Source organism: Rosa rugosa, chromosome 3 (genome assembly GCF_958449725.1).
Source record: "Rosa rugosa chromosome 3, drRosRugo1.1, whole genome shotgun sequence".
In the NCBI taxonomy this organism is placed as follows: Eukaryota; Viridiplantae; Streptophyta; class Magnoliopsida; order Rosales; family Rosaceae; genus Rosa; species Rosa rugosa.
The window spans coordinates 43,040,392-43,060,484 of record NC_084822.1 but is presented as its reverse complement, the minus strand read 5'-3'; the positions used below and the strand labels follow the sequence as shown (position 1 = coordinate 43,060,484).

Sequence of the window (20,093 nt, the reverse complement as noted above, 5' to 3'; positions counted from 1 at the left end):
AAGCAAGTTATCATCCTGTTATGGAACAAGTGCATGATTTTTTTTTTCTTTCAAAAAGCATAGAGCATTGATGTGAAATTGAGGGAGTTTTGTGGCACTAATGGTTGTGATGTTTGAATGGTGTTTATAAATTGCTGCCAGTGGTGATTGTCAAGATAATCATCAGCTATATGTTCAGCAAGGAAGAAATTAGCTGCTGGAAGTGATTTGAGATAAAAGGTTCAACCTTGTAAGGACGGGATTTGAGATAAAAATATGCATATTTTTAGGAAAGAGGTAGTACAGACTATGAGAAGAAGAGGAAAAAATGTGATTTCTTTTTCAATAGCTAGAGTTTGGCTTTTGAGGAGAAAAACAAAACATTCTTTCCTGGTGTAAATCAGAGTTCATAGGAAGGTAAAAGTGCAGAAACCTAAATCCGAGTTTTTAAAAGTGAGAACAAAATGAAGTCTTTTCTGAGTAATAAGCTTGTTTGCATCACTTTTAACATGTTGCTTCTCTGCTTGACTATATCAGCTGGAAGTGTGTGTTTGCAAAATTGTTTCTGGCAATGGTTCCTGATCCCATGAACAGAGCTTAAGGGATAGATTGGGATCTACTGCTGTTAGAATATTGTAGCTTGAGATATGTCGCAGTGAGGAAGAAACCACCAGCTAGAGTCACAGCCTAGTCCCCAGTGAAGTCGCCAAAAATGTGAGGGTCTTTTTGCGTCTTAGATCTTTTGCAACAGGGCCCTCTTGATCAAGCGAGACTAGGCCCAAGATTGATCAAAGGTTAGACCTGAGAACAACCTCGTTGTGACCAAGTTGGTGTAACCGCAGCTATTTGGCTTGACAATAACGGCAGCGATTTGGCTTAGTGATAACGGCAGCGATTTGGCTTGACGATTACGGCAGCGATTTTGCTTGATGATTACGGCAGCGATTTTGGCTTGATGATAATGGCAGCGATTGGACTATATTTCACAGGAACAGGACTTATAGGCAGGCATGGTGTGGGAGCTAGATGCATGAGAGTTTTAGCAGAGAGAAGGTTCCAGCAGTAACATGATTTCTGGGTTTTGGGTTAAGGTTGGTTGGGAAGAATCGGTGGCTATTGATTCAGAGACGAAGCTTGATCTCTTGCTTGATGTTTCTGGGCTGTTGTGGCTTGCTTTCCTATGGCAATGAACTCGCCTTTTATAGTGGTGATAGACGAGAAGGATTTGTACCAAGAACCAGAGGCTTTGAAAGGGTATTCTAAGTTTTGGTGGGATCATTCTAAGACTTTCAGTGTTTGTTTTCCCCATGAAACCAGAAGAGTGAGAGCTTGCTTTGGCTATGTGGGTAAAGACCAGCGATGTAGGTATAGGACGGCGAGGGAGATCCCCGGTTTCGTGCTGCCGTGATTTTGGGGAGGTCATAATCCCTTGATTTGTGCTATTGTGAATTGTGAGTTGTGATCACAGAAACCTATGGATTATTGGAAACTGAGATAGGACTTAGGAGGATGAGAGTTTGGGAAGCTTTTGCATAAACTTGGGGTTATTACCAGAAATAGATGGAGTAGTAATCCCAGCAACGATTTGATGAAGCAACGTTCCTGATTTGGGGAAGATGACTCCAACAAATCTTGGGCTGCCGGTTCTAGTGTAATGGGTTTTGGATAGGGTGAATGACCCTAGTGGGCTCTAAGTCTTGTTGGGCCTGCTTTTATCTCTCTACTAGCCCATGTTAAGATATCGGCCCTCGAAGCATGAATTTTGGTTCCCAAGTCCAAAATCACCGACGGGCCTTATCATAACAATGGGCCTCGCACGATCTGTTACCTTCCACACCACACCCCGCCGTATAAGCCCCAAACGTAGCTTGGGTCTACGCGTATCGCATGGTAAATAAGCGTGTTGGCTCATTTGAAAATGCATGTCAATTGTTTGAGAATTTGGGCTTCTCGTATCGCTTGCTAAATAGAGAGCTTCCTTTTGATGTGAAATGGGCTTGTTTGAAGGCCCAATTAGGTTACGAGGTTGATGACTTCCCCTCTTCGCTTATCACTCATAGAATTTGAACTCGTGGAAATTTGGGTGTCAACACATCCTTGTTTGGGATCCTCTTTCTTAGATATCCCTGCATAGATGTAATAACATGTATCGGTGAAGCGGTATCAAACCACCAAGAACTAGAGGACACACTGACAAGATTATTTTCTAAATGAAAAACAGTTTTGGTTTTAAAATTATTACCTTTCTTTAGAAGCCAGTCCTTAAAACCCTTACAATCCTTTTTGACATGTCCAGGCTTTCGGCAGAAAAAACATTTCACAGAACCATTCTTAAAGTTTTTAAAGTTGCTAGACCCCTGAGCCCTGAGAAACTTTAGAAGATGAGGCACCTGATTGGTTTGATTTGCTGCTGAACCTTTTCTTAAACTGAGGCTTGCTGACAAAGTTGATTCCTATGCTCTTTCCCTTCTTAATTCTATCCTCTTCTTGAACACATATAGAAATTAATTCATTCATAGTCCACTTCTCCTTCTGTGTATTATAGTTAGACTGCATCTGACTATATTGTTGAGGCAGAGAATTCAAAAGCAAATGTACCAGGAAGGTTTCTTCTATGTTAAGATTAAGGGCCTTGAGTTTTGCTGCTACATCAATACCCTTCATTATATACTCTCTGACGCTTCCAACTCCATCGAATTTCATGGTAATGAGGGTGTTCATCAGGTTTCCAATCTCAGCCTTATCTGACACCTTAAATTTCTCCTCTACATTTTTGAAATATTCCCTAGCATATTCAGACTCGGGTATACTCCCTCTCACAGCTTCTGTCATAAATTTCTTCAAGATTACTAGGGTTAATCTGTTGTGTTTGTGCCACTGATGGTACCTATCTTTCACATCCTTGCTGGTAGTAGGTGTTGGTTCAGCTGGTGGGTCTTCCTTAAGGACATGGTCATAGTCTATCATGCCTAGATGCAGCTCTATGTCTTGCTTCCATCGCTTAAAATTTGATCCATTCAAGTTTTCAATTTGATGAAGTCCTAAAGGGAGGTTCATGGCTGTAGCAAAACATTAAAAGTTCCAGATTTAGTAATGAAAAATTATTAATTAGAATTATGGCATTAAACTGAAGTGCCCCCAAAATGCATAAGGTGTCTGCCTTACCTAGAGTGGCAAAGGACATATAGACACTAACTGAATCATATAACCAGAACATTAAAACAACTATAGGTTTATTAGATTATGTCAACACCTGGAGTGGCAAGAAGAACAACCTCTAACAACCACTGAATGCATTTCAATCTTCTGTTATATGCTAATATTGAACCTAAGAGATGTGAATGTTTAAACCTCCTAAAGGGAGCAAAGACACAGACAATTAGATTCAATATTACAAGGCGTTGATCCATTACTTATGTTTAATTTAGGTTCTTTTCAAAAGATTGCTATTGACAATACAGTTGGTTAAAGAATTACGATTAAACTGGATCAAGAGATTATTTGAAGTTTTATGTGTCTTGAGTTTTGTTAGATCGTTTTCACAAGAAATTAAATATACTAAATATAGAGAAAAACATAAAACAGTGAGCAGCTAATATTCATAGAAGAGGCAGAAGAACAATACTCAAAACACACTAACTTAATTAATAACAATAATCAATTATATGCGTGAACAATGCCAAGGAGCAGAAAGAAACATAAAGCATATATGAATTGATAATTGTTTTCCTTTCAAATTTTGTTTTCAGCAGTACGAAAGCATACCCAGATACTATACTTCCTTCTTGTCGATGAAGAGAGGCCAAGCCAAGACCCGTATGACAGCTTGTAGGATTCTTCAATCATGATCCCAATCCACTTGTAAGAAGAATTTAGGCGGAAAGACTCATGATCGAGATCACCATCGAAGAACCCAGAATTTTGGGAATGAAATTTGGGGCTGACCGTTATGGGATAACGGTTAGTTAGAACTGACGGCTGTTTTTACAAAAGCGGGTCTTAGGCTTGAATGGGTTTCGGGCTTCGATAATGAAGCGAGGCCCAACCAAAATTCTAGACAAGAAAAAAGTTTTTTTTTTTTTTTTAAACGATTTTGTTTTCAATTTTGGGTTCTTAATTGAGCACAATGGCTCTGATACCAATTGTTAGAAGTTAAAATAGATAGTCATATAAATATACATTGTACTCAACTATAAGAACACACTCACATATGCAGCATCTATGAATTAAGAATACAAACCTGGATAGGACATGTTTGATCTTCTCCTCTGAGCAATCTGATGAATGCAATCTCAGTAATGGGGCAGAGAACTTGAATGCTTGTGTAATTGCTAGAGCAGGGATCAAGGTCCATATATAGGCTTTAAGGATTAGGTGCCTCCCATAAAGGTTTCCTAATCCTATTACATCTAGGCCAACCTTTTCCTGTTCCATATGCAAATAGGTATACTTCATTAGCAAAGTAACCTTTAATCAGTACTGATATCAATAGGCAACAATCATGGAACCAATGAATACTAGGAATGTCTATTTGCTTCTTCTGTAAGGTATGCAACTTAGTTGTTGTAGTTCCTAATGAATATTGATAAGTCCACATCAAGTCTTACATCAATTACATACACTGGATGCAAAAAAGTTCATTAATCTAGGAAGTATTTCACTTTAAACAATGTAGAGAAATGGTTTCACAGAAAATGATTTGAAAAGAAGGAAGCAAAATTGACTTTAGAAAACGTATGGGCCTTATTCTTGCCATAAGGCTGAAAATCCCACAGATACCAAAATACCAGTCCTCTTCCACTTTCCAATTCCAAAGGAGTCATCTCTCACTTGGTACTAGCAGGTTAGCCGCCACCGACGGTGCATTCGAAGAAGATAAAAAGAGATGGCAAGTGGTCATTTCCTTTTTTTTGCTCTTTTAAGTGCATGTAATTTTTGATACCATGAGTTACTGTTTGGCATTCATAGCCAAGGATAGAAAGCGAAAATTGTAGCCATCAATTCACAGATTGGGTTGAGAGCATGAACAAGTATGGAAAGAAAAAGTAGAAAGGTGTGACTTCTTCTCCATTATTTTCGGTAACTTGAAGCATGCTTTGATCATTTCCATATCATGCGTAATTTTTGGTAATTTCCTGGCGAAGAGGAAAAGTGCGCGTGGCTGGTTAAGTGATTACACAATAGTCTGTTTTGTGACTTAGTCGCTTGTTGCTTCATTTCTTTTCTTTAAGAGATTGAAAAGAATTTTCTTAGAAACTTACTCTCCATGCTGCTGTCCCAGATTTTCTTAATTTGTTTATCATCGATAAGAGCCAAAGGCATCCATTGCGACTATGTGTGGTGGAGACCGGAGATATTGTTCCACAGTTAAGCAAAGACAGAGAGAGAAGCAATTGAGTGTCTGTACATAGAAAATTATTGATTAAAATGGGAGTGTACACATCGACTTTCCGCATTAAGTACGTAACAGAAATGAAATGGGCATGCGCAGACGGCAGAACTATAGGTTTTAAGAGTCATCTCTCCTTTCGGTTCATAAATAAAATGATAATCGATCAAATGATATAATGTGAGCAAAAGAATCTTAAACCATATAGAGTTCATCCAACTTGTAATCAAAACCATCTGCTTTGATATTACAATTAAATAAATATGTAAATAATTGTACGAGATAACAATCGAAAAATAATGAGAAAAGGAAATAAGAGATGAGTAAGTTACTTGCTTCGATGCAAGCATCTCCAATACATTATGAGAGGGTCAAATACTCAAATATATCCTACCTTCATGAAAAAGGGCGGAAACCATAATTTCATGATGGGTGTTTGATGAATATAGTGGTTTTCCACAGTCCTATTGGGCACCTAGACACAGGAAAGTTCCTAGCTAGTTAGCATATAGTGGTTGTCCACATAGTACCTCGCTAGTTAATTTTAAGAAATAAATTATATATACGAGTTTTTCCATCTATAAATAGTATCGCGCGCTAGAGTTGGATTAACCAGTACTTTTGCTTTGAACTAGTTTGGTTCGATCTCTCTAAGCTTCAAAATATTTATTCGTCTTGATTAAAATACCTTATTCCCAGTTACTACCCTAGCCTTCTTTACCATCTAATCCCTATTTCCTATTTCATCAATGGCAATCATCAGAGCAACAAGTTTCTCCAAGATTTCTTGCATAAGCATGGTCCTTATTTTGTTGTTGATTCAGATGAGTGCCAACCCAAAACCTGTCTTAGCTTATAGGGCCTTAATGGAGACGGAGAAGAGTGTTACAAATACAGCTCCGCTGCAAAGAGGACCAGTTCCGCCTTCCTCGTCCTCTTCATGCACTTACATCCCAGTAGATGGCCGTAGCGGCCACTGCGAGATTCATAAATAAACAGTGCAAAATACTAGCGAGCAGCTTCAATCTACTACTGCAATGACTGTAGCTGCATGCATACGAATATAGATATCTACATAAACAAATATGTCTTATCTGTGCGTGTATGTGTATCTCAGTTCTAAATTAAGTTCGATGATGTAGTACGTGATTATACATCATTGATTATTAAATAAGACTGATATTTATTATGCTTCTGTAATATATGCATGATAATATACAAAATAAAAGGTTTTTAATATATATATGATCGAAAAGTTGGTCTAATGCCCTACCCTATCTCTAGAAAAGATAAAAAAAAAAGGATCCCTCACTAGAAGGGCCCTGTATATATATACAGATCCTATCCAGAGCGGAGCTCCGCTTTGAAATTAATGTGTGAAGTTCGAGTTTTCGGTTATTTTTCGGTCGCATATCCACATCTCGACCGTTCAGTTTTTATGTACTACTGTATAGATCATCTCTGCAAATTTTCAGCCAAATTGAATATCGTTAAGGTATCTAACTCGCATAAACCAATGGACGGACTGAATCTGTCAACCTGAACCGTACTAGGTTTAAAGCAGTTATCAATGCCATAAGGATCATCAATTTGGCTGAAAATTTGCAGAGATGATCTATATACTAGTACCTACAAACTGAACGGTCGAGATGTGGATATGCAACCGAAAAGTGACCGAAAACTCGAACTTCACACGTTAATTTCAAAGCGGAACTCCGCTCTGGATAGGATCTGTACACACATATATATATATAGAATTATTCTCAGGTGCGGACGTCCGTACCGAATTTTCGGTACTGATTTCCTGTTTTCGACCACTTTCCGGCTACATTTTTACATCTTAACCGTTCAGTTTTTAGGCCCTAGTGTATAGATCACCTCTACAAAATTTCAGCCAATTTGGTGATCGTTAAGGCATCCAAAACTGCATTTTACACGAACGGACCGAATCTGTCAAACCGGAACCGTTCGTATTTATAATGGTAAATTGCAGTTTTGGATGCCTTAACGATCACCAAATTGGCTGAAATTGTGCAGAGGTGATCTATACACTAGGACCTAAAATCTGAACGGTTAAGATGTAAAAATGTGGCCGAAAAGTGGTCGAAAACAGGAAATCAGTACCGTCCGCTCGGTACGGACGTCCGCACCTGAGACGGACTATATATATATATATATACACACACACACAGCCCTTCTTGGCTGCGGACATCCGTTCCTAAGCTAAGGAACGGATTTCCAGTTTTGACCCACTTTTCGATCACATTTTTACATCTTAACCGTTCAGTTTTTAGGTATATATGAGTAGATCACTTCTGCAAATTTTCAGCCAAATTGAGGATCGTTAAGACATCCAAAACTGCAATTTACCATTATAAACACGAACGGTTCCGGTTCGACAGATTCGGTTCGTTCGTGTAAATTGCAGTTTAAGATGCCTTAACGATCATCAATTTGGCTGAAAATTTGCAGAAGTGATCTACTCATATATACCTAAAAACTGAACGGTTAAGATGTGAAAATATGATCAAAAAGTGGGTCAAATATGGAAATCAGTACCTTTTTCTTAGGTACGGATATCCGCACCTGAGCAAAGTTGTATATATATATTGTTGGACCATTCTTTGACACCATAAATTCTTTGGAAAGTCCATCTATTATCTAACCAAAAGCATAACTCATTTTGTAAGACGTCTTGTGTACGGTTGATCAAATCTTTTAATTTTTCGGTATATTATCAGGAGTTTGATTGTTTTTTTTTTTAATTTTTAATTTTATTATATTTTTAAAGTTGAAATTGAAGATAGAAGAGCAACAATGCCCTTTATCTCCCCTTTATTTCAAAAAAATACACGGGGTTGGGGGGACACAAAATCTTACCCCTAAAAAACAAACGGAAAATCAAAGGTAACTCAAACATCAACTAACGAAAACGAAAATGAAAATTAAGAAGAGCTACATTACACAACATACGATGAAATAAAATCAAGAGGCAAATCCCACCAAACCAAGCCTGGTAAAGAAAGACCAAAATTTACAAAAGTACTTGCAACTTGATTTTCTTCTCAAAAAATGTGTGATTTGGTGAAACCCTATGAAGAAAAAGCATGCCGAGATCTCCTCCTAATGATCGTCAGCTAATCTTTACTTTTCCAGTTCTTCTGGATAGTGGAGTAATGTTATGTGGTTTTTAAATCATGATTCAACAGACCTAAGAATCAAGCTAAAAAGAGCCTTTTATATACGTTTGGTTAATTATTATTAATTCCATTATAATCATGTAGGGTTTCATAATTTGCGGCTTGGATATCTAGGCTTATGCCATAATCTAAACATATTTTAAAATCTGACATTTGGTGGCGCACGTACGCATACTTTTAAAGATATTCTTGAAAATAAAATATATGCAATAAACTTTCAAAATGAAATGAGAAATGCATAATATGTACTCTGCAATCTGCAGAATATATGAACCGATAGTCAAAAATTATATATTGAACAGAATATTACGTACACATCGAAGCTAGTCATTACACTCAAACTTTGGTATTATGTTTTGGATTGAATACCTGCATTTTGGGTATACTTTAGCAATCATTGAAAGCACTGTTACTATAATATGTATTGAAGGTTCCTCTTCATTTCCAAGTGAACTGTCACTCTATATAAAATACCACTGTTCTGACGAAATCGTTTTAGCAATTGTAGCTATAGGTTAAGGTTTGCAAGTTCTAGCAACCTAATAAATGGGAGGTTGGTTACTATTCATTTTCCTAGCGAATATTATATCTCACTTTGTACTAATGATATGTTCATATCACTGCACATTACAAACTTGCCACTTTATATAGTGGATATATTCTAGACCAGCTAGATTCATTCATATATATAACCTCCTTGAGACCTTAATTGACTTGAAATTCATGCATTATATATTGCATGACAGCATACATAGGGATCTTATGATTACCAATATATAAGCTTTCATTTTATGCCATAAATATTTAAGGTAATGTATAGGTGCACGTGTGCATACGACAGAAGATTTTAAACTAAAACAAATGTGCGTGCCTGCCTTGAGAGATAATTAAGTTAAACCTTTTACTGCAAAATATAAAAGCTAGCCACTAATGTCTTTGCTATATATATGTACTCTATAATATGCAGAAATAAACAATTTGACTTGAGACCTCTACTGTAAAAACATCCATTATATATATATATATATATATATATATATATATATATATATATGGGAAAATTTCACAAACAGTACACTAAGTAAAGACCACTAATAAAACTTATACATAATTTTTCAAACCGATCATTTTGGTACACGAAATCTGAATCCCAACCCACTTTGTAGACACACCGTCACTAACGCCGTGAAGACTTCTGCCACCTGGCATAATTTAAGGGGTAAATTGGTCTCTCCTTATCTCTTGCTCTGGCCACCCATCTATTTCTCTCTTATTCTGGCCACCCCTCTCTCTCTCACCCATATCTTACCGTGTCCTCCTTCTCCTCCATGGGCGAGTACGCCGGCGGGTCCATTAAGAGATGAACGAGGAGGAGACTAAGATTCAGTGTCCATTATCGTGTCCTCCTTCTCCTCTAGGGACTGGGGCTGGACTTAGGTCCTCTCCAGAAAGCCCATCTTCGCTCAGGATCTGGAGATGAACGAGGAGGAGACCAAGATTCTCGGCTCCGACAACAGATGTAGCTGGAGACATGTCTTCTTCAAAGTCCGGTCTGAGCTCCGGAAGCTCGTGAGCTCCTACAACGTCACCACTCTTCCTCAAACTTACAAGCCCTACAACTCGTTGAACTACCCCAAGACGAAGAAGTGAAGATCGGAAGTGCGAGAATAAGGTTGCTATGTTCTTGTTCGGAAATCCAGAATGAATGAAGAAGATTGATTATATGATTGTAATTAGATGATATCTTTTCTTGTTCTATTATGTGTCTGTGGGGACTGCTTGTTATAGAACTACTTGCTGCTTTGGTCGTTGCTCATCGGATCGAAATCCTCTTGGATTCTCTGCAATTTTTTCTGTCGGTGCGGGTCTCGGGATCCGGAAGAAACGAGTTCCGGTCGTCGGCGCCGGTGATGATCCAATCGAAGGAAATTGCAGGGTTTTGCTGGTGCTTATTATCATCTTCTTAATTAGATTTAGACAGCATTTCATTCATTAGTAAATACCGATTTATTATGATTGTTATTATTTTTAATTTTTTTGGATTAAAGGCAATTAGTTTTCCAGACAACCTCCCATTATTAATTTGTATCAAATATTATGTGCTAGTTTTTCTAGTGATTATGAAATATTTATTAGCTGCTCTTTCATTCTTCCTGGAGATCTTGCTTTCAGTCCACATTTTTGAATATATATACATGTTCTTATTGCGGTGGTAGATCTAAGGTGAGGGATGCCTTGCGAGGAAAATGGGCACAAGGGTTGTGGTAGTGATCGGAGGTGGGGATGTGGCTGGGATTAGAATTAGAATTAGGGTTGTGGTGGAATTAGAAGTGGGATTGAGTTTGATGGGTGTGGATTTGGAAGGTGGAGGAGATGCAGTGGTCGCCGGAGTCATAGAGTTTTCTGGGTTTCGGTGTGTGGAGAGAGAGAGAGAGAGAGTCAGAGAGAGAAGAACTTCTTCTTTTTTTGACCAAAAAGAAGAGTCAGAGTGAGAGAGTACTAAACTATCCCTTGACAAATGAAAAATGACATAAAGTTAACGGCGTCATTAACGTCATGTATGGATAGTGGGCCGGGATTCAGATTTCGTGTACCAAAATGATCGGTTTGAAAAATTATGTATAAGTTTTATTAGTGGTCTTTACTTGGTGTACTGTTTGTGAAATTTTCCCTATATATATAACTTTGCTCAGGTGCGGATATCTGCACCTAATAAAAAAGGGTACGGATTTCCAGTTTTGACTCACTTTTTGATCATATTTTCACATCTTAACCGTTCAGTTTTTAGGTCCTAATGTATAGATCACCTTTGCAAAATTTCAGCCAAATTGGTGATCGTTAAGGCATCCAAAACTGCAATTTACCATTATAAATACGAACGGTTCCGGTTCGACAGATTCGGTCCGTTCGTGTAAATTGCAGTTTTGGATGCCTTAACGATCATCAAATTGGCTGAAATTTTCCAGAGATGATCTATACATTAGGATCTAAAAACTGAACGGCTAAGATGTAAAAATGTGATCGGAAAGTGGGTCAAAACTGGAAATCCGCACCTTTTTCTTCGGTGCGGATTTCCGCACCTGAGCAAACTTCTATATATATATATATATATATATATATATATTGTGCACAACACGTACGTATTCGATATTTTGGATTCCTCAAACTTAAGAAGGCACTCGTATCTTAGCTATCATTGAAAGCACTGCAACTACATACAGCTAGATTTTTGATCGATCGAATGTTAAATGTAGTTTAAATCGATCTCCAATAGTGCCGTTTATACAAGTAGATACGTCTTTTCTACTCTACTACTCGCACTAATTATCTCTGCATTATAGACTTATATAAACCCACTAGTAATCGATCACCTCCCCTTCCACTACATCGATCACCACGTACCTTTGGTTTCAAATATCATATATTGAGCTAGTTGTACTTAAAAAAAGTAACCTGGAAAAAATGTGACTTAGTTCGACCATCAAGTTATTGGTGCATGAAAATACTGAAAGAACTAACTTTTTTATTAATTTCACTCAATAAGATGAGATTCTTTCCACTTTAACGAAAGAGATAAAAAGCTGTATAAAAATATCTAAATTAAGAGAAGGAAATTATTGCAGCATTGCAAGACCATGTTGAAGATCGAGATCATGATTGATTGGGAGACCTTTTTTGCATGTGAAGCCAAATGAAGGCTTGAGGTAGTACATTGAAAATCTTATTTAAGTAATACAAAGTTACAAACCACTTTCGGTAGGAAACTTGAAGCTTAGCTAGTGGAAGAGTTGCTGCGCATGCCAAAGTTTTTCTCCTAATCAATCATAAATATATATGTAATGGATGAATGTTTGATACACACACACACATATATATATATATATATAAAATATTCTTTTCTATTTTGAGCCTGTACGAAAACTTAATTTTAGTATACACACACACACAACTTCTCCACCGTTTAATTGTGTCTATATATTCTCTCTCAAATAAAAAAAATTGTGTGTCTATACACACACACACTGTCACTGCTTTGATTTATGCTTGAGTGGAGAATATTGACAAGAGACAAGCTGCTTTTTGGTTATTTTATTATTTCTAGGGTAATTTTGTTTTCTTGTTTTTGCGCTTAATTAAAAAATATGGGTGTGCTAAGCGTGTGCTTAATAGTATATTCGTGTGAGGGGTGTATTTTGTGTACTCTGTGCGAGGACTTTTTCTGATGGCCTTAACAGACACTTCTTCATTGTACTGCTTGTTGAATTGCATAATAGATGACATTTTCAACTCAAAAAAAAAAAGACATTCTTAAACTTGAAAAGTGAGAATATTTTTATCTTTAGCATGTATTTTAATAATCAAAACCACTCATTCTCTAGTTACCTACGCACATATGAATCATACAAAAAGTTCGCCAAATCGAAAAACGTTTAACCATTTGATTAGCGCAATGTTCGTTTTAATTTAATCTACGAAAAAAAAACACAATATTGAATGACCAAATGATTATGAATTTGGTTGTTTTTTTGTTGTATAGAAATGTAAAGGATTAACGGTTAAAATTATTGAATTAGTTCATATAGTAGTGCAAAATAGTAAAAATCCTCAAATTATACACACACACATACATACATGGACGATCTGAGGCGAACGTCTGTAAACAACAAAAAATAACCGTTGGATATCATTAATGAGATCTCACATTAATGCTTAATTAGTATCCTTTTATAAAGCCAATAAGTCCTCTCTCTCTCTCTCATACACATCGATAGATTGATTACGGAGTGAAAATGAAATTTTTCTTGTTGCTTTTCAAGCCAACTTAAGATTCAAAACAACACATAGTAACCGATTAGAGAATCTATGACTCTTTTCAACAACAATCTGTCATTCCGTGTATTATTAGGATTGTGTATCTTGTATATTATTAGGAATATTCTCTTCTGTTTTGTTTCCTAATAGGACATGTTGTATCTTGTATATATACTCCTTTCTTGGAGAAGATAAATAACACATATGAGAAAACCCTAAAATTCCTTTGTTTCTTGGTTCCTTTTGACTTGGTATCAGAGCCGAGATCAATTCGGACTCGGCTGTGCTATTTGGTTTCCGCTGCGAGAAAATTTGTTCGCTCTTGACCTTTTGTCTCTTGTTCTTTCGGGTCTGTTTACTGGTTCTTTTGGTTGATTGGTTCGATATTGCTGGTTGTGCTTTTGTGGGAATTAGCTGCTGTTTTTGGTTCGTGATTTTGTGGCCCTTACTTTGACTCGATTGCTGGTTGTCCTCTTTATTCTATTGATTTGCTGAAGTCAACACGGGTGGTACCCATCTTGTCTCTTGCATATTCATTGATCAACCTTTATTTAGTATTTAAAGGTTCTGCATTGTTACAACTTTCTTTAATAGTTAAGGAAGAAAGAAGTTCCCAGGTCGTCTGCTAAGAAGATGGTGGACTTGAAGATCACTGACGGGAAAAGTGGAGAATCCCAGGAGTCTGGAGAAACAAGTTCTGTGGCACGTGAAGTTGTGATTGTTCAGAATGTCACAGATAATTTGAGTTTTGATGTCAAACTCGATGGTACCAATTATCAGTTATGGCAGAGACTTATGAAGATCCATATTCAGGGGATTGGAAAGTGGAGTTATGTTACCGGTAGTGCAGCAAGACCTATTGCAGGTCCAAAAGCTGATGAATCGGATACGGCAAATAATAATGTGATGGGAATTCTTCTCAAAGCTATGACTCCGGAGGTGATGAGATTATTTGCTAACTATGATTCTCCCAGAGCAATTTGGGATTCTGTTGCTGCTACATATTATGATGGGAGTGATTTTGCTCGTGTTCATGAATTGAATGTCAAAGCTTTCAAAATAACTCAGAGTGGACAGCCTGTTGCAACCTTTTATGCGAATTTGAAGACAATTTGGCAGGAGCTTGACCAAAGAAACCCTAATCCTATGACTTGTGAAGCTGATATTAATTCATATCGGAGTGAGCAGGACAAGATGCGTGTCCATATTTTTCTTGCTGGCCTGGACCCTCACTTTGAAGGGGCAAAGAATGAGTTATTGCGTCTTGCAACTCCACCTACGTTGGAGCAAGCTTTTGCGTATATCCGAAGAGATGAAGGTAATAAGGCTGCCGCTCAGAATCTTCATACTAAAATTTCTGGTTTAGCAATCCATGCTACACCTCTATCTCAAGCTTAGATTGGGAATTCTACTCTAGTTCCATCTCAGAACCAGTATCAATCACGGACTCAGGGATATCAGCAGAATTAGAATTATAACCAATTAACTTGCAACTATTGCAAGGAAGTTGGCCATTTCAAGAATCAATGCCCTAAGCTGCGAATGTTTAATTACAACAACAACTCTGGTTGGAGAGGAGGCAATAATAATACTGGAGGTCGTGGAGGACGCGGTGGTGGTCAACGAGGCAAAGCTGCAATTCAATTAGTGCCAGAACCTGACTTCTACAACATTGAGGGACAAGATCCCTCAAAGGGTAATGTTTCCTTGACTAAGGAAACTCGAGGTAAGATTGGTGTTGCTTTACATGTTTCTGACTTTACTGGTAGTGATACATGGATAATTGATTCTGGTGCGTCTGACCATATGACCTATGATAAGTCATTCTTTCTGTCTATGTCATCCCCTTCTATATCCCATGTTTCTAATGCGAATGGTGCATCTTTTCCTGTCTTAGGTGTTGGGTCTGTTCAGGTTACACCATCCATTGTATTGCATAATGTGCTTTATGTCCCTTCGTTATCTCATCATCTTTTATCTGTATCCCAGTTGGGGTCACAAAATAAGTGTTCTGTAACCTTTTACCCAATGTATGTTATTTTTCAGAATCTGTGCACCAGGGTGATTATGGGCAAGGGAGACTTGAGGGGAAGACTGTTTCACTTGGATTGCATGTACGCAGAGCCAGCACAAGCTTCGGAGCCGCCTTTGGCCCTGACATTGAATTCTGATCGATTAAATGAGCTATGGTTGTGGCACCGGCGGTTGGGTCATCCATCTTTTGGAGTTATGAAAAAGTCCATGCCTTCATTGTTTCTGGGAGTTAGTGAGTCTAGCCTGCATTGTGAAACTTGTGCTTTGGCTAAGAGTCATAGGTCTAGTTATCCTTCCAATTTTCATTCTAGTACTATGCCTTTTGAGTTAATTCATTCAGATGTGTGGGGTCCTTCTAAACATTCTACCCTTTCTGGAATGCGATATTTTGTGTTATTCATTGATGACTTTACTCGATTATCTTGGGTGATTTTACTTAAGTCCAAGGATTCTGTTTTCTCTGCTTTTACAGCATTCCATAATCTTGTTTGTACTCAATATGATGCGCATGTTAAGATTTTTCGTTCCGATAACGGGGGAGAGTTTGTTAATCATTCTTTTCATGACTATTTCCAACACCATGGCATCATACATCAGACCTCATATCCACAAACTCCTGAGCAAAATGGGGTGTCTGAACGGAAAAATCGTCACCTTTTGGACATGCCTCGGTCTCTTCTACTTAGTGCTAACATGCCTAAGTATCTTTGGGGAGAGGCCGTTTTGTGTGCTTCTCATCTTATCAATCGTCTTCCGTCTGCCCCTCTTCAAGGTCGTGTCCCACTTGAGGTTCTGTCTCACTATGTTTCTATTCCATCGTCTAACACCCTCCCTGCTCGTGTCTTTGGTTGTGTCGCTTATGTTCATCTGTATAAGAATCAGAGGTCAAAGTTGGATGCTAGAGCTCTTAAATGTGTGTTTGTGGTTTGTGGGGTATGGGTCTCATCAGAAAGGCTACAAATGTTATCATCCCTAATCCCAAAAATTTTATGTCACCATGGACGTTACGTTCAATGAAGATGCGTGTTATTTTTTACCTCCTGTAACTCATCGTCAGGGGGAGAAGTCTTGTTATTATGAGGATTTGTTCAGTGGGCAAGATGTGAGACCCGAGTTCTCTAGTCTAGAGGATTTGGGAACTGAACGTGACAAAGAAGCTAGTCTGGAGGAATTGAGCACTACACGTGACAAAGAAGATAGTCTGGAGGAATTGTGCACTACACGTGACAAAGAGAACAGCCGCCCATTGGTTGGTCCCACCTTCACCAAACGCGTCACACATCTTGATCGGACATCCACCAATCACGGAACCCAGCTTACCCATCTTGATCCGGAGCTCCATCCACCGACCCACATCGTGTCTAATTTGGACCTTGCAACCTGGGACAGCAACGATGGGTCGCCGGACGGTGGGAATTGGGACCTGGGTAGTCCGCTCCGGAGAAGGGAACCGCGACGAGGTCTTGGGTCGCCCGGAGATGGGCTTCGCGAACCGCGACGAGCACCGGAAATTGGCAAGTTGGCCGGAGACAAAGAGGCACCAGCTTCTGCAGTTGTGCCTTTGGCCGGTCCAGTCGGCCGGAGATGCTGTGATTACAGATTCCGTCGTTGATACCAGTTTTCTTGATTTAGTTGCTTTGAACAGTCCCCCTTCTCCTTCAGCGGTCTCACCTGCCCCGTTGTCACCTGAGGTACGTTCTCCTTCTTTTTTGTCTAATCCTTCTTCTGTGTCAGCTTGTGTTCCCACCAAACATATGCCTAGTCGTTCAACCCGTGGTCAGCCCCCGAAATACTATGAACCCACTCTAAATGCAAAACCTAAATACCTTGTTGCTAATTATGTGTCGACCCATAGGCTGTCTAAACCATATGTTGCCTTTGTGAATCAATTATCCTCTGTGTCTCTTCCTAGTAAAGTGCAGGATGCAATGAGGGATGAGAAGTGGATGCAAGCAATGGCAGTCGAAATGGATGCTCTTGAGAAGAATTGTACGTGGGAGTTAGTAACATTACCACCCGGGAAGAAGACAGTTGGTTGTCGGTGGGTGTTTACTGTGAAACACAATTCGGATGGATCGGTGGACAGGTACAAAGCTCGATTAGTTGCTAAGGGCTATACTCAGAAGTATGGGGTGGACTACGATGAGACGTTTGCACCAGTGGCCAAAATTAACACAATTCAGGTACTTCTTTCGTTAGCTGCTAATCTTGATTGGCCTTTGCAAAAATTTGATGTTAAAAATGCATTCTTGCATGGTGATCTGCATGAAGAAGTTTATATGGATTTGCCTCCTGGATATGGTACTTCCACTAAAGAGCAGGTGGTGTGCAAATTGAAGAAGTCTCTTTAATTATGGTTTGAAACAGTCTCCCAGAGCTTGGTTTGGCCGGTTTACCAAGTTCATGAAGAAAATTGGTATCGACAGAGTAATTCCGATCACACCTTGTTCCTTAAACATCAGTGTGGTAAAGTGACTGCCTTGATTATTTATGTTGATGACATGGTTGTGACAGGTGATGACTTGGAGGAGATTCAAAGGTTACAAGGTCAGTTATCTTCTGAATTTGAGATGAAAGATTTGGGTAGTTTAAAATATTTCTTGGGAATTGAAGTTGCTCGTGGGAAGGATTGTTGACAGGACCCGCCCCGGATTTCACCCCGAAATCCTACCAAAAATTTGGCGGAACTTCCCCTAAAAGTAGGCTACCCAAAACCTGTAGGAAAACATTTACACTTCTAAATCATCCATCCTTATTCTCCTGGAGCCATCTGCTCCCCAAATCACAACTCCAGTTTCACAGATATCAGTCTCAACCCAAAAACAATATTAATCTCATAGATTATCAGAACAATACTAATCCCCTAGGTAACCAAGAAAACAGAAATAGAATGAGTACGCGGAAGCAATGCTGTTGGCTATGCCTCGACTCCATGTACGCCCGACCTCAACTAATTTCGCTTGCAAACTGGGCATTTGAAACCGAAGGGCCCAGGGGAAAGTAATTGAAAACACGTTAGTGTGAGTGGACAAAAATAAATAATTAAGATGATTTAAATGAAGCAAACTTAAATACTTTCCCACTTATTTAAATTTATAAAACTTCGATGCATGCCACGTTTATAAAACACATTTCTTTAAACTCAAAATCTCGTGAAAACATACCAGCCCCGCTGGTTAAGAGATATCGGACTAGGCCCCGCTAGTCAAGTAATAATAGGATATGGGGAAGAGATATCACCATACGGGTAAAGGAGCCCCTTAGGCTCTTCCTACCCTCGACTGCCACCCACACATAGATTGTGTGAGGAGGAAAACTAATAACCTCGACTACTACTCACGTGAGGAGGAGAATAAACTACCTCAACTGCCACTCACAAACACAAAGTAAGTGAGGAGGAGACCTAGTATTGGACCCCGGTATGGTAAGGAAAACAATCGAAAACCAGTAAATCCATAAATCCATAAAGCTTCCCCAATATCTCACGAGAAAAGATATCTTCCAATGACGTGGCCCCGCACGCCAAAATAGTCTCGAAGTCATAAACAAATGGGCAAGAAATAATAAATAATTATAATTTCCTTAGGAAATCCCATTTCCGATAATATTCCAGAAAATCCCAAAATCATCATTAAGGCATTCCCAATGCCAAAACCGAAAGTCGATAAATAAATAAGAAATATAACTCCAACGAAATTCCATTTTGAAAATCTTTCAGAAATCTCAACTCGACGAATAGAAATATATTTAATTCCGAAAACCACCTCAGAAATAATTCGTCGAATATCCATATCAATCATAAATTCAAATCCGAGCATAGAAACTCACGTTCGAAAATCATGATGGAAAATCCAATGAAAATTCCAATAAATATTCAAAACCAAATAATATCCGAAACTAAATAATATGCTCAAAGAATAATATGATAGTTAAATAAAGCATTAATTTAAGAAACAACCCATGCATCAATTCTTAAAAACAAAAGTCCACTCACAGTACTATTTAGGCGATCAAGCGTACGAGTTTCTTCGTCGAGCAATAGCTCAGTACGTCGCCCTGTACATAAATATAATTCATGAATAACGGTTCGGCAATTAAATGCGATTCTAATAACTTATCCTCCTAATCAAACTTCCAATTTCTTTTCCAATTTAATCCAACTTCACCCCTAATACCAACTCATTAGTTTAAAGGTTCTAGGGCAGAACCGAGAGAAATCCGACGGTCGGATTCTCGGAAATCGATATTCGAAACCCTCAATTTCAGAAATTCATAATCAATTCGTAACTCCTCCAAAAATTACCAAACTTCATAAACAAGCTCTACTCAAATTATAGGATTTAATGGGCTAAAAATTGGAATTAAATGTCAGCCCTACGCGCCACCACACGCCACCCACAGTGGCGGCGCGTGGGGCCCACGCGCCGGCGGCCACCACCTCCGATGGCCACCAAATTTGGACAGTAGCTTCTACTCAACAAATCCAACCATTCTTTCAACTACAACAAGTTTCAATTTTACCTTGAAGGGCTCCAAACTGGCCGGTGAAGTTTTTCCAGAAAAACCCAAGAACCCTAGATATTGCAATTGTCAATCCGGCCTCCACACAGCAAATTGGAATGCAAGACCTTAGGGGAAATGATCCTTGGCAAAAACCCGACCTTCGATGTCCGTTTGGT

At 38.6% G+C, this 20,093-nt stretch overlaps 1 protein-coding gene across 2 annotated transcripts; it reads right to left on the bottom strand.

Annotated features, from left to right (window-relative positions):
- Window positions 1–537: 537 nt before the first annotated feature.
- Window positions 538–3,959, bottom strand: LOC133741324 (uncharacterized). Of its 2 annotated transcripts, XR_009861806.1 has the most exons (3): window positions 3,745–3,959; window positions 2,222–3,038; window positions 538–2,105 (listed from the first exon to the last, which is right to left on the bottom strand). XR_009861806.1 is itself a non-coding variant. In XM_062169253.1 (2 exons), the coding sequence occupies exon 2, from the start codon at window positions 3,034–3,036 to the stop codon at window positions 2,329–2,331; it is 708 nt and encodes a 235-aa protein (XP_062025237.1). In that variant the 5' UTR covers window positions 3,037–3,038; window positions 3,745–3,959; the 3' UTR covers window positions 2,153–2,328. The 2 variants fall into 2 exon arrangements, 1 of the variants encoding a protein (XP_062025237.1); XM_062169253.1 differs by lacking the exon at window positions 538–2,105 and having other exon boundaries at window positions 2,153–3,038.
- Between the last annotated feature and the right edge of the window lie 16,134 nt (window positions 3,960–20,093).